This window comes from Glossina fuscipes, unplaced genomic scaffold (genome assembly GCF_014805625.2).
Source record: "Glossina fuscipes isolate IAEA_lab_2018 unplaced genomic scaffold, Yale_Gfus_2 60, whole genome shotgun sequence".
Lineage (NCBI taxonomy): Eukaryota > Metazoa > Arthropoda > Insecta > Diptera > Glossinidae > Glossina > Glossina fuscipes.
In genome coordinates this window covers 260,253-272,900 of record NW_023998432.1, presented here as the reverse complement: position 1 = coordinate 272,900, position 12,648 = coordinate 260,253, and the positions used below count along the sequence as shown (strand labels likewise).

Below are 12,648 nucleotides of genomic sequence, written 5' to 3'. Positions count from 1 at the left end.
CGCATAAACAATATTTGTGTAAGTTTCTGACGCTCGGTTTCAGATAATAAAATGAAACCAAATTTGATCTATTTCTATCATTTTTTTTTTTTTTTTTTTATTGTTATTATTTATTATTATTCATAGTCGCGAACATGAAAAAATGGCAGACGCATGCACCCATACACCTTGATTGCCCACTATCCGATATAAGCACGTGATGACATAATGACTTTATGTTAAAATAATATCGCTCGATTCCTGTGCGGTGCTTCGTGCCGCGACGCACGCAACGTAATTGTGCCACTAAGAAGATTAAATATCCTGCCAAAAATCAAAATTCAAGTGCTAACTAAATGCACATAAACAGACAAATTGATGTTTCAAGAGCGGCGCTGATGATAGATTAGTCGAAATATCATTAGAGTGGTTGGTTGGTTGGTTGCTTGATTGTCAGTTTAGCTTATTTTTTTTGCACCCTATATTACTTCAATTCACGCGGTCGTATTATGCAGCATTAAGATGGACTTAACTTGGATAGACTTTTCACTTAATCAATCGATGCGGAACCATTTTTTTAATTAATTAAACATGTCTGTCTGTTTCAACGTCTACTTGTATGTTTGATGTCTATCCATGCATTATTACGACTAACCTCTTTCGAAAATGGATTAAAATGCAAAATTCGTTTTCATTCATTCATTCCCGATCGATGGAATATAGTAACTCGGTATATTAATAAATAAATGTAGAAAGTTTGGATCAGATTGGATTACACATAAGTCTTCCTAACAAAAACCCAGTAAAAGTACTACAACACTTCGCTTAATAAAGTTATTCATATAACGACATTTCAAAACGACGGGTTATATGGAAAGTGGTTGAAAAAGTGACCCAATTCAATCCATTTCCAGTAGTGTTCGTCCTTTGCCCTAAACATGTCAATTCACCAAATATCAAATTGCGACATTTACGTTGAGCGCAAGAAAATAAAATGGATAGACGGACAGACAAACCTAAATCCATTCAGAAAATGACTCAGGAAGTGAATCAGCGATCAGTGTAATAAAATAAAAGTCTATCTCAAGTCCTTCTGGGCTGGATTGCATATATTTGCATGAACTTAGCATATACTTGTACCAAAGCATACAATAAGCCTTTCCGTGGCAGGAAAATTTAATTTTTAGTGCTTTATAACGAAAGGTGATCCAAAATACTGATTACTTATAAACATTTCTTAGGGGCAATTGTGAGTTATACAGATAGGTAGTCTGTGTAACCATATATAAAATGTGATATTTTATGGGGAAGCTATAGATAAGAAATTGTATTAGGCGAAATACTGTAAGGTACATTTTATGATCGACCTTGGTCGTCTACAACATTGTAACTAGTTTTCATTCATTTCATTCAACATTATCAGTGTTTGGCCAGCCGCATCAATGAATGTGAAAGGTGCTAGTGCGCGATACTAGTCGCGTGCCCTTTACCAGCAACACGCGTGCAGTTAATCATTATTAGAAAAAGTTTAAGAGCATTAAAAAAGCAAATGATTAAATTAAAAACATTTTTTTTTAAAATCCTTTTTAGACTATTTTTCATTTCTTTTTTTAATTTAACTCTTTTCTGTTCTTTAATTAAATTTCCTTTTTCCTGTCCTCTTCAGGTTTTCTTTCTTTGTTTTTCTAATAATCTTTTATTTATTTTTATTATTTTTTTTTTCATTTGCATAAGAAAAACGGTCACGCCTTCTGTGTTTTGCTGTCCTTTTTAACTTTGCAAACAACTTTTTAAAGAGTGCGTGTCGTTATGCTATTATTTACATCATTATCAGGGTTATTAACGCGTGGCATTAAGCACAAAAATCGTTGAATTTTATTAATTTGCGGGATTAACTCTGAGTGGGTGTGAAAATTTTTATGTTACTTAAGGGTGTAGACGACAAAAAGAAAGGGAAAGGAGCTTAAAAAAAAAAAAAACAATAATCACTTTGATGTGAAAACTAATTGTAAATGTTGGAAAGATGCCAATAAAAATAACAAAACCCATATTTCCCCAAAAAAAAAAAAAAAAAGAATGAAAATAAAGAAGTGAATACAAGCAACTTTCTCACAGTTCGGAGTTTACATTGGAAATCTTACAAATCCTTTCAAACGAATCAATCGTTTATTCCTTAGAAACGCGTTAAAAAGAATATCATCTCTGCTACGAGCCTATTTAAACTGCAAAGTTTCCAACATAAAACTTCGATCTGTAGTTCCCAAGGCTAATTCGCTAAACGTGATTCCATCTTACTCGCTAGAAGATAAAAGGTATACTCATTCATTTTCATCAATCCTTAAGGCTATGCAACTTTTTTTTCGAAGAAGCCTGCAAGTTTTAGTTTACTTTTGGCACACAAACTATTGAGCTTGTCTGTTAAGGATCCTTCCCGCCTTTCTATCCACCTAATATTCTTACTTTTACGTCAAATGTATACAAGCATTCTCTCGCCCACTTCTCCGCCTGCCGACTCTCCACGTAATTATTTCCGAATATCGTCAAACTTACACTTATAGGAAGCATCTCCTAAGCCGCTAATCCTTTCAAAACAGAGAAATGATAAGACTACAGAAGTTCCCACAGTAATTAGTTGTTATAAAAAAGCAATCGAAGCTAGATAGAGATGACGCTTCTTTGGTGCAAAAGCGATGAATAAACATTCTCCAACTTTTAAAATCGTTTGATTTTGATGAGTTTTTATAAGTTATAAAAAGTGAAGCCAATGGCCACGCAAACCTGTTTACAACTTATTTTGCTAAAATAATCTCGTGGGAAATTCTTTACTTCATTTAATACAATTCATCACCGATATTCTTCACAAGATAGTAAAAATTAGGCCTTGTTATACCCTACACCACCCAGATGGGCTTGATATAGACCCATTTTCATTATACCGATCGACTCAGAATCATTTTCGAAATCAACTTAAGCTATTAAGGGTGGGGCAATTTTTTGAACTTCTTGCCATATAACCCTTCCTACGCAAACTGAACCTTTATATGGTAAGAAGGCTTCATTTTCAATATATCTTGATAAAAATTCATTTGTAATAATAGTTTGACATAAAAATTAATATTACCGAATTTGTACCACGTAGATCTATTTTTTGAATTCCAACCCACATAAAGGTTCTAATTAAAAATAAGGTTTTATATGCCAAAAAGATATATTTTTTAATATATTAAGATGAAAATTTGTCCTTAATAAATCCAAAATCAATCATATGGAATTTGATTCATATATATCTATTTTTTAGACCGCACAATATATCGGGATTCTTATGATGATAAAGCCTAATTTGTGGTTTATTACCACGGAAGCAACTCGACAATAATAAACTCTTTGAGAAGTCAATTGAGTTTGCTAAATTGAGAACACGTTGACGTTTGATCATCCTCCAATATGAAGACCTCCATGAAAACTGTACATATACCTAGAAATAGTATATAAGTTTTGGTATGTTATTAATGAAATGAAATGAAATATTCATTCTTAACTGTTTTCAATACCATCATCAACACTACTCTTGCGTTAACCCTCAATTAACTCCACCTCTATATGCAACAAATGTTGAGAAAACCAAGATCCAAACATTTTCGAGAATTCGCCTTGGTCATACAATTGCAACTCACCAATGGATCCTGAAGAAGTCTTCTCCCCCAATCTGCTGTTGTGGACAAACTCTTACTATAAAGCACATTCTCTGCGACTGCCTCAACTTTTCCTTGGCTAGAAGTATTGCATTTGGAACGATTAACCCTTTGAACATTCTACAATCAGCTTCAGAACAGAATATCAATTCAATATTTTACTTTATTAATACTACTAAGCTTATTATCTAATATCCATTTATTTAAATTAGAGCCGATAGCCTGTGTTGCTAGTGCTCAATGTCTTTTTTTTAGTCTAAGAATTCAATTCATTAGTCTAAAATTAAAATAATAATAATAATAATAATAATAACTGTTTTCATATAAAGGTTTGCAAAAAAAAATAGTTACGTGGAAGAGGGTTCAAAAAATGATTTCATCCCATTCAGATTTTCTACTTTTCTACTGTCATTTTACGGGGTGAAAATGATCTGATCGATTTCCAATCCATTTTCAATTCTGCTTATCTTCTTGTTAACGTATAGGAACTCTTCAAAATATCCCCGGGAGGTACATATTGAACACGAAGAAATATGTTGACATAGACCGAGAGACAGATAATCTTAAATCGATTCAAAATGATTTTCTGCTGCGTTTTTCTCAACTTGTTCGAAATTTGTGCATGTTTACTTTTTACCACATATGGTATAAAGTATAAGAATACCAAGTCATGCTAATATCGTGGAATATTGTCGTGCCTTACCACTTCAAATAAGCGCAAGCTTTTTTCTTTAGACTTTCTTATGACCGTCATTAAATTTCAACAGAACTTTCGAATTATCTTCAAACCAGGCAACGAACTCTCCTTAATGTCGTCTTTTAATTCAAAATGATTGCTATGAAGTGACTTTAATCGTCACTCGAATTCCTTGCAGGTGAATAATCAAAAAATGAAATGCAATAATTATGGTGTTATGTGATACGTCAGAATTTATAACAAAGAATTTTGTTATAAATTTATTCTGTTCTCTATCAGCTATTTCAACTTTTGGAAACAGCTATTTGGATATAAATTCTTTAAAAAAAATTAACTTAGTTTTTGAATACAGCTATGTGCCTAAATCAGTAATATATGTTTCATAAGGTGTAACTAATAATAATATATAAAGTTTAAAGAAAAAGCAAATATATAACGAAAAACATCTACGTCCATTGCCTATATTTAAACATATGCAGGTATATGCGTAATATATATATAAAACTTTATATGATTGCATCCCTTACTATTGTTCTCACCCTTTTCATGGCTACGCAATATTATGTTTTTAAGGGAGTAACAGTGCTTTTCTGCAGCACACAAGGAAATTGTTTAGGCCTTCAGTTTCGGGACTTCTCATTTACTCGCGGAGTAACGAATCACCGTTGTTTGTGTATTTTTTAAATTCTTCTCTAACACTAATCTAAAAATATATTTAAATGATATAAAAACAAAATTTTAAAAAAAAAAAAATCCAAATATTTATTAATTAGCCTTAGTGTTAATTGCCTGCAATCGGGATTATATTCCCGCTCGTAAATATAGATGACAGATTTGAAAATGATATCTGCTATGGATTGCAACTTATGTTCAATATTACTTATAAACGAAATGGTTAAATGGTTTTAAAACTCTACGCTCGGATATATTTTCATTTTTGTGTCTTTTAACAAAAGTAATATACACCGTCCGAGTGGATATACGAGATGTGCTTTAAAAAAAGGGTCGACTCTTTATTTTTCTCGAAAAATATTTATTTATTTATGGTACTCCCCCCTGAAATCGAATACACTTATGCCAGCGCTGTTGATGATCCACGAAGCACTTCTAATATGCGCTTTAGGTATGGCCTTGACCGAAATTTGAAAAATTGTCTATTTTATTCCATATATCTCGTACAATTTAAAATGTAAAAAACTTTCGTTCTACTATACTCTCCACTTTTCTCTTCAAAATTTTCCCCATAGGAAATTTTAAAAGTAAAGTGACTTTTATTCTCTTAGGAATTCTTGAAATCTCGAAATCTGTAAAAGTCTTTCTTATTTAACAACTTACCACTCTGACAGTTAAGCACCGCCCTTTAGGCGGAGTAAAGCGACGTCATTCATCTATGCATGTGTGAAAATTCAATATGACTGACCGAATTTTATGTGAAATATTAAAGGATGCTAACCTATCGTACAACCACACATCATACTTAACAACTGAAGTGAAACAATATGCGGAAGAAATTGTCATAGAAAAATTCTATCAAATAATTAAAGTTAATTTCAGAAATCAGATAGAAGGGCGCAACAAAATCAATAAATTTAAGAAAAATAAACCGTATATATGTGTGTATATAATTAATTGAAAATTAATTAAAATATAAATAAAGTGAAATTAAAATTAGTAATAAATAAATGAAATAAAATGGCTTGGCCAAAGGATAAAGAGGAGCCATCTGCTCCCAACTCTAGTGCCGAGAATAATGCAAAAATTTCCATAAAATCTAATTTAACTAAAGCGGCAATTATATCGTTGTACGCTAATGAGAATTCTCTTCAGCCCGTGACTGAATTAAGTATATTCGGTAAACCGCCGGCTTTGATACGTCATCAACCTGTAGTAAATCCTAAGACGGAGTCTCTATCGGATGGCGAATTATCTGATTTTTCTTTAAATGACACAGAGGAAGAAGAAGAAGAATATCGAAATTACATTTTATTGAATGGTAATCAAACTGAAGGTATAACGTCAAATTAAACCCCCTTTAATTGAAACGGTTTGCGAAGTTCTGGCCTTTTTCCCTTATCTCTCTCTCTCTCTCTCTCTCTTTCTTTTTCTTTTTCTTTCTCTTTCCATAGTCTCCTCCAGCAATCGTTTGGATTCACCGTGCAGTCTACCTTTGATAGCTTCGCCCCCTATATTTCAAACAGCTACGTCACCGGTAGAAGTGTACCCCAAAAATGGTTTTGTTATGGGGACCGTACGTAAAGTATTTACCAATACCCGTGAACGATGGCGTCAACAAAATGTGTCTAGCGCCTTTGCTGAGCTCCGGAAATTGGTGCCAACTCATCCACCCGATAAAAAATTATCGAAAAACGAAATTTTACGTTCAGCCATCAAATACATAAAACTATTAACCGGTATACTCGAATGGCAAAAAAACGAAGGGGAACAGCATTTGCAACAGGAAGAAAATGAGCCAAATAATAATAATAATAACAATAATAAAATGACATTAAATGGTCACGTTCTTGCTAAGGCTGTTTCCAAATTAACGTCGCAACCTATTCAGGCTCAAAGCTTACTTATGATAGCTCCAGTAGTAACCTTAACGGCCAATCATTTCATTAAAACAGAGACCGTAGAACAAAAGGATAACAATACCAACAGTTTTTTGCGGGCAACCCCTACCCGCTCTTCGACAGTCAGCGCAGGAAAAATCTCCAAAAATCAAAAGCGTAAAGCTAGTGAAGTTAATGCGGCATTGAACGTTAAAGAGGAAACACTTAAATTAAAAAAAGACAACAACTCAGAAGCGGTCGTTAGCTCAACAAGCAATCGTCTATAATTGTGAAAACTTTACATACCAGCGAAACGATTTTTCAATTACAAGGTATGGAAGGGTCGAAATTTCGATATTACTTTAATGTGAATTGAAAGAGGAAAGCTCTGAAATATTAGTTTACATTTAAATGCTTTTTTATTAAAAAATTTCAAATCAGCCTTTTCAACTACGGAGAAAATGAATTTAATTCATTATGATCAAAATCTTCGATATCATCTTCAGATTTTCGTACTCTTTTATACCACTCCGGATCGGAGTAGCTCGCTTCCTCTGGGCGCCCACCTTTATGGCGATACAGATACTCGGTAATGCCGTGACCATGTCTACCATTGATGCAGCAAGCGACAAATTGATTATAGATTTTCGCTTCCCAATTCCCGCCTGCGTAGCGCTCGGTTGAATCTTGAACTTTTATTTGAACAAAATAGTCCTTGTCAACAGTGTAAACAATAAAGTTTTGATGCCGCGGCGGTGTACCCTTCTCACCGTATGAGTACAATTCAAAATTGCAGGCCGTTATAGGTTTATAGTCACCATCTTTGGAACATATGTAACCCACTTTTAGCGAAGAGAGGAAAAATGAGGGTTGACTTAAAATACCCACCACCATGCTGGATCCATCTTCTAAAAACAATGCCACATAAACGTAACGATTAATAGTGGATAGACAACGTTCGGTACCGAAACTATGATCCCGAAAACCGCTAAGTGTTAAGGGTATATGTCCAAAGAGTTTATCAATCTTTTCATAAATTTCCAAGCTACCCGTTAATTGACCATTTTGTTCGTAGTGCAAACGTTTTTGCAAGACTTTGTCCACATTTTTCAGCATTGTATAAAAACCTTCATTCCAAGCTTCGCGAGCTAACGAATCAGCTATAACTGCCAAACTTAGATCACGGTTGTAATTAAAGTATTTACCGGTTGAGTTAAAGGTCAAATTCAATTTAACTTGTAGGAGCTTGTTTCCTTCATCTAATTGCTTTAGTAAGCCTTCATATTTAATACGCCAACGTATCATCGGCTCTTCGGGGTAAATATGAAAGCCAATGCCTTTAAATTCCTCGCTCTCCGTGTTACCATCCGTTGTAAAATGTAACATGTCTGGCAGTTTAGGCAAAGCCAACAAACCGTATTCCGGGAGCCATAAGTAAAAGCAAGCTTTCATGATACCTCTCCGACGGCGCTCTAAATTTATTAACAGCTTTTGTCCGTTAATATTGGCCGCCATAAATGAAATAACATCGTAGCTTTTCGGATGTTCATCCAAGACTTGAGGTTGATCGTGTACCTCGAAACTCTGTGGAGAATTTAAAGCGCTTTCGTTTTTATAATAAAACTTATAACGTAAATGCTTCAATAGCACCTTAGCTATAAGATATTTAAGTTCGTAAAAAATTCCTTTATCCGGATAAATATCGAAAATTAGCTTTGATTGTAAACGCAACAATAACAAAAATACTGTAATAACTGCAATAACAAAAACAGAAATATAAACAGCCAAAGTTAAAAAGAACATTTTTATTTTTAAATTATGTTTTTCTAAGTTTTCCGAAAATATTGATCGACGATTCTATTTACTTCCTTATTGCATTACTAAAATACTGAAGAGAATCGCTTAATGCTTTTCTAACAATTGTTTCTAGATTACCGTTCAATTTATTAGCCGATAACGCTTTAGCTTTATTATACGTATATTGGGACTTTTGGTGCCAGATAAGATTCCTTTCTTTCTTTTCAGGGCTTTGCTTTACTTTTCGCTGATAAAATGTCTTGCTACTGGTATTTCTCTTTCTTAACAACCACTGTTATAGCAACGAGTTCATCGAATGCAGTGAGCGCTCCACTCAATAAAAAGTATGCTAAGTTTGTTATTTTATTTAAAACAATACAGAAATAAATGAAACGAAAATTATTTATTTTGAAGTTAAACAACTCTTCGAAAAAATATCTTATTTGAACACAATTAAGCAACTATCTAATAACATATACGTATACTCTTTGGGTCTCCGAAATCACCTTGAAGGTTTTGAAATCGTTTTGACAAGATAAACATACATCTCGCCCTCATAGTATTTATATATAACAAGAGAAAATAAATTACTTCCGATCTAATCTGCATTTTTTCGATACCCAGCAGTGCACTGCACACACATACATATGTGTATGATATTTGATCCTTTTGTTATAGTGTGTGCACGATCTTGAAATAATGTCGGTTCTTGCTTTCCATCATCATTTTCTAATAATTATCTTATATTCTTCTCTTATTTCTATTCTTCTGTTCTATACTTTGTACGATTACGGGCGTGATGACGGGCTAAACTTAACTTGCTGTTCTGAGACTAATGTATATGTGCAGTACAGTTAGCTTACCAACGAAATCTAGACCAAGCTAAAACAAGGACACAACCCAAATCTAAACCGAAATATCTCTCTTTAGTGTAGTCCGTAAAAAAATCTTGCTACCGCAACTGCGAACTGGTGCTGAGTAACCAACGGAAAAGTTTTCAAAATGAAAAGATTTTTTTATGAACTTTGCCCAATATTTTTTTGTCAAAAACTATTTTATTGAAATTACTGTGAAACATGTTTCTTATTTTTTATTTGTGCATTAAAAAATTTAGAAAAATGATTTTCTTTTGGCGTAATGTGATCATGTTTTGGATCGTTTGATTGACTGAAAGCTGAGCGTTTCCCTGGATTGTTAAGTATAATAAACGGATTGTTACTCAAACGATTTATTATGATGGAACGAAGAGCTGGTAATACTACTACTATTACCAGCTGCACATTCCCTTCATCATTCATGTATTCTTGAGGGCTATTACAATCAAGGCAATCCAGACGATTAGAACTTAATTGATTCTCTCTTCCAAATCGTCTGATCCGCGTGTACCATCAAAATCATCTGAGCTAAAAAAAAAGAAAAAAAGTAAAAAAAAGAGTCATTAGCATCACGCGTCATTAAGTGCGTTTGGAGTCACTGCAGCAACTAGCATTGTTTCAAGAGTTTTTCTTCTGGAAAATAAATTTAAATTTTAAGGATTTTACAAATATCGCCCTTTAAAGTTGTTGTTTAAAATACAATAAAAAAATTTTAAAATAATTTTTGTGTCTTGACCAGTATAAACGCGGTAGATAGCCTAAATATTTTTGGGGGCTTATCGATATCGAATTATCGAATTATTTTATTAAACATATTAAAGCCGACGCAGAAATTGATTCACTTTTGGGATATAGCGACGTGGTAAACAAGAAAATGTCTACGCTTTCTCTGATCCATTGAACACCAATTCCCTCCCTGGATCCTTGAGATTGTCACATTGTACTTCTTATGACCGCTTGTCGCAATCGGGCAGGCAATCGCCCGAAGGATCAACGTCGTCGTTGCTAAAGGGAGTTATGTTGGTTTGAAAAATTTTGGTAAAATATTCCGTATAAATGCAAAAATAAACTTAAAAAAAATATTCTTGATAAATTTGTTGGCATCCGCTATAAAAAAATAATAAAAATTTTAAAACTTGAAAGCTTGTAATAAAAATAATATGAATTCGTTAAGCTGAGACGCAGTCACGGATATAAGTAATATGAAAAAGAGAACAATTGCAGACTTTAAAAGCAGACTCAAATTGATTCTCAAAACACTTTAGTTACCTATTAGGGAGGACTTTTTCAAGTAAGTAAGAGAAACCATGTAACCAATAAGTAACCACGGCCAATGGTGAGGGAGGGCTTTTCCTAAACAACTTTTTTCTGCAAAAATTATTTTTTCCTTGCTATTTCGAGTGCATATTGTAATAATATTTTGATGAGGTCGTGTAATAAAATTGGCGATCGGTGTTGTATACAAATGTGCTTTGGTGTTATAAATGTAATAAGATGATATAAATGTGTTGGTGGTGATAGAAAATACGTTGTAGTATCTGGGAGGATTCCCTATGAATCCTTCTCCAGTGTGGTAGTATTTTATCTTTGAAGCCCTAATCAGCTCGGCTTCGGAACGCCAAGTCTAGCCGTCTCATTTAGTACCAAAGAACTCGGCAAGAGACGATCCCTAATAAAGACATAGGCGGATTCAACGTCTTTGGTGTTTCAGCGAATAAGAACGCTAGATTGAATTGCTGTCAAAACCATTAACAAACAATTGATTCTTTATTTCATGATCTGGCTTATTTATACTTAAAACTACAGGTGGTTTAATGCTAGTGTAAGCACTTATTTTAATTGGGGCGCCTGGCATCGTATTGCATTTCGTAATGCAATACCCAGCCAGTTGAAGTGCGACAAAATTTTTGTTTTACTTTTTTTCGCACTTCAAAGTGGATGCATACGACGGTATGCGATCACACTACACCCTTACCGTTTTAGAGTCTGTACCGTTTACCGTCTGTTATGGGAGAAAATTTTAGAAAAACGGTAATTTTTTTGTTATATAATATAAGTAAATTCTTAAGTATGTAGTATTTATTTACAGCTTTGTATGCTTAGTTTTAATTATGTTTGGTTGAATTTATAATTTCAGTATTTCTAAATTTTTATAGTGTTGAAATGTATTGATACAATGTTATGTAAAATAATTTGGGTGGGTTTAGTTTAGGTTAAGGCTTGTCTTGTGTAGTTATATTCCCTTTATTTAATATTCAAATATAATTATCTTTCCGATATTTTTCATTACAATTTTAATATTTCTTCATATATTCTTAAACAATCTTCACATGTTTGTCTTCATTGGGTGGGTTTAATGCTATGTCTTTGCTATTCCTCATTTATGTGGTTATATCTCTTTATTTACTGTTTTCAATATTCCTCATTACAATGTGTTCTTCATCTACACCTTAATATTCTTTTATTCTGCACACTGTAATCTTCTTTTTTCTATTCTTCGTATATTCTTCTTCTTCATTTAAATATTCTTCATATATTCATTAATAATCTTTAATATTCTTTCTATTCTTCATATATTCTTCTTCTTCATTTTAATAATCTTTTATATTCTTCTATTCTTCATATATTCTTCTTCTTCATTTTAATATTCTTCATACGTACTTATGCATTCTTGGGAGCTAATCAGATCAATTTTTCCGAGAGTGTACCGCATTAGTCTGGATATTCATTTGTCTTTTTAAACTCCTTTGCATGTTATGTTTGTGTGATATTTGGAGGAATTATTAGTAAATGTTGTTGGGAGAGGATTTCCGGTCTGTACACTGCATCTTGTGTAGCAGTGACTTTAACGTGATAAAAGTAAGTTTTGAGGAAATGATCATAGCGATTAGCTTTTAGTTGGGTGGGATCGGTATTAGGTGTCCCAAATAGGTAGGGTTTTTGAAAATTAAAGTAATACCTCTTATTTCAAGCGTAATGTTATTTGTTGGGGTGTTTGATTGTGGTTTTTGTTTGTTATTATTATTACTTTTTTTTTGTGTAGTAGGTCCGCTTAA

The 12,648-nt window shown here is 33.1% G+C and overlaps 2 protein-coding genes across 2 annotated transcripts in view; one reads left to right on the top strand and one right to left on the bottom strand.

Moving 5' to 3' along the window:
• Positions 1-7,207, top strand: part of LOC119637660 (T-cell acute lymphocytic leukemia protein 1) — a 28,962-nt gene extending 21,755 nt beyond the window's left edge. The window contains exons 2-3 of the mRNA XM_038033856.1: positions 5,923-6,376; positions 6,495-7,207. Of these exons, the coding sequence (XP_037889784.1) occupies positions 6,061-6,376; positions 6,495-7,207 (1,029 nt within the window). The 5' untranslated portion in view covers positions 5,923-6,060. The remainder of the gene's footprint in view (positions 1-5,922; positions 6,377-6,494) is intronic.
• Positions 7,208-7,246: 39 nt separating this feature from the next.
• LOC119637659 lies at positions 7,247-9,275 on the bottom strand. Its single transcript, XM_038033854.1, has 3 exons — positions 9,263-9,275; positions 8,571-8,674; positions 7,247-8,504 (listed from the first exon to the last, which is right to left on the bottom strand). The coding sequence occupies exons 1-3, from the start codon at positions 9,273-9,275 to the stop codon at positions 7,371-7,373; spliced, it is 1,251 nt and encodes a 416-aa protein (XP_037889782.1). The 3' UTR covers positions 7,247-7,370.
• Between the last annotated feature and the right edge of the window lie 3,373 nt (positions 9,276-12,648).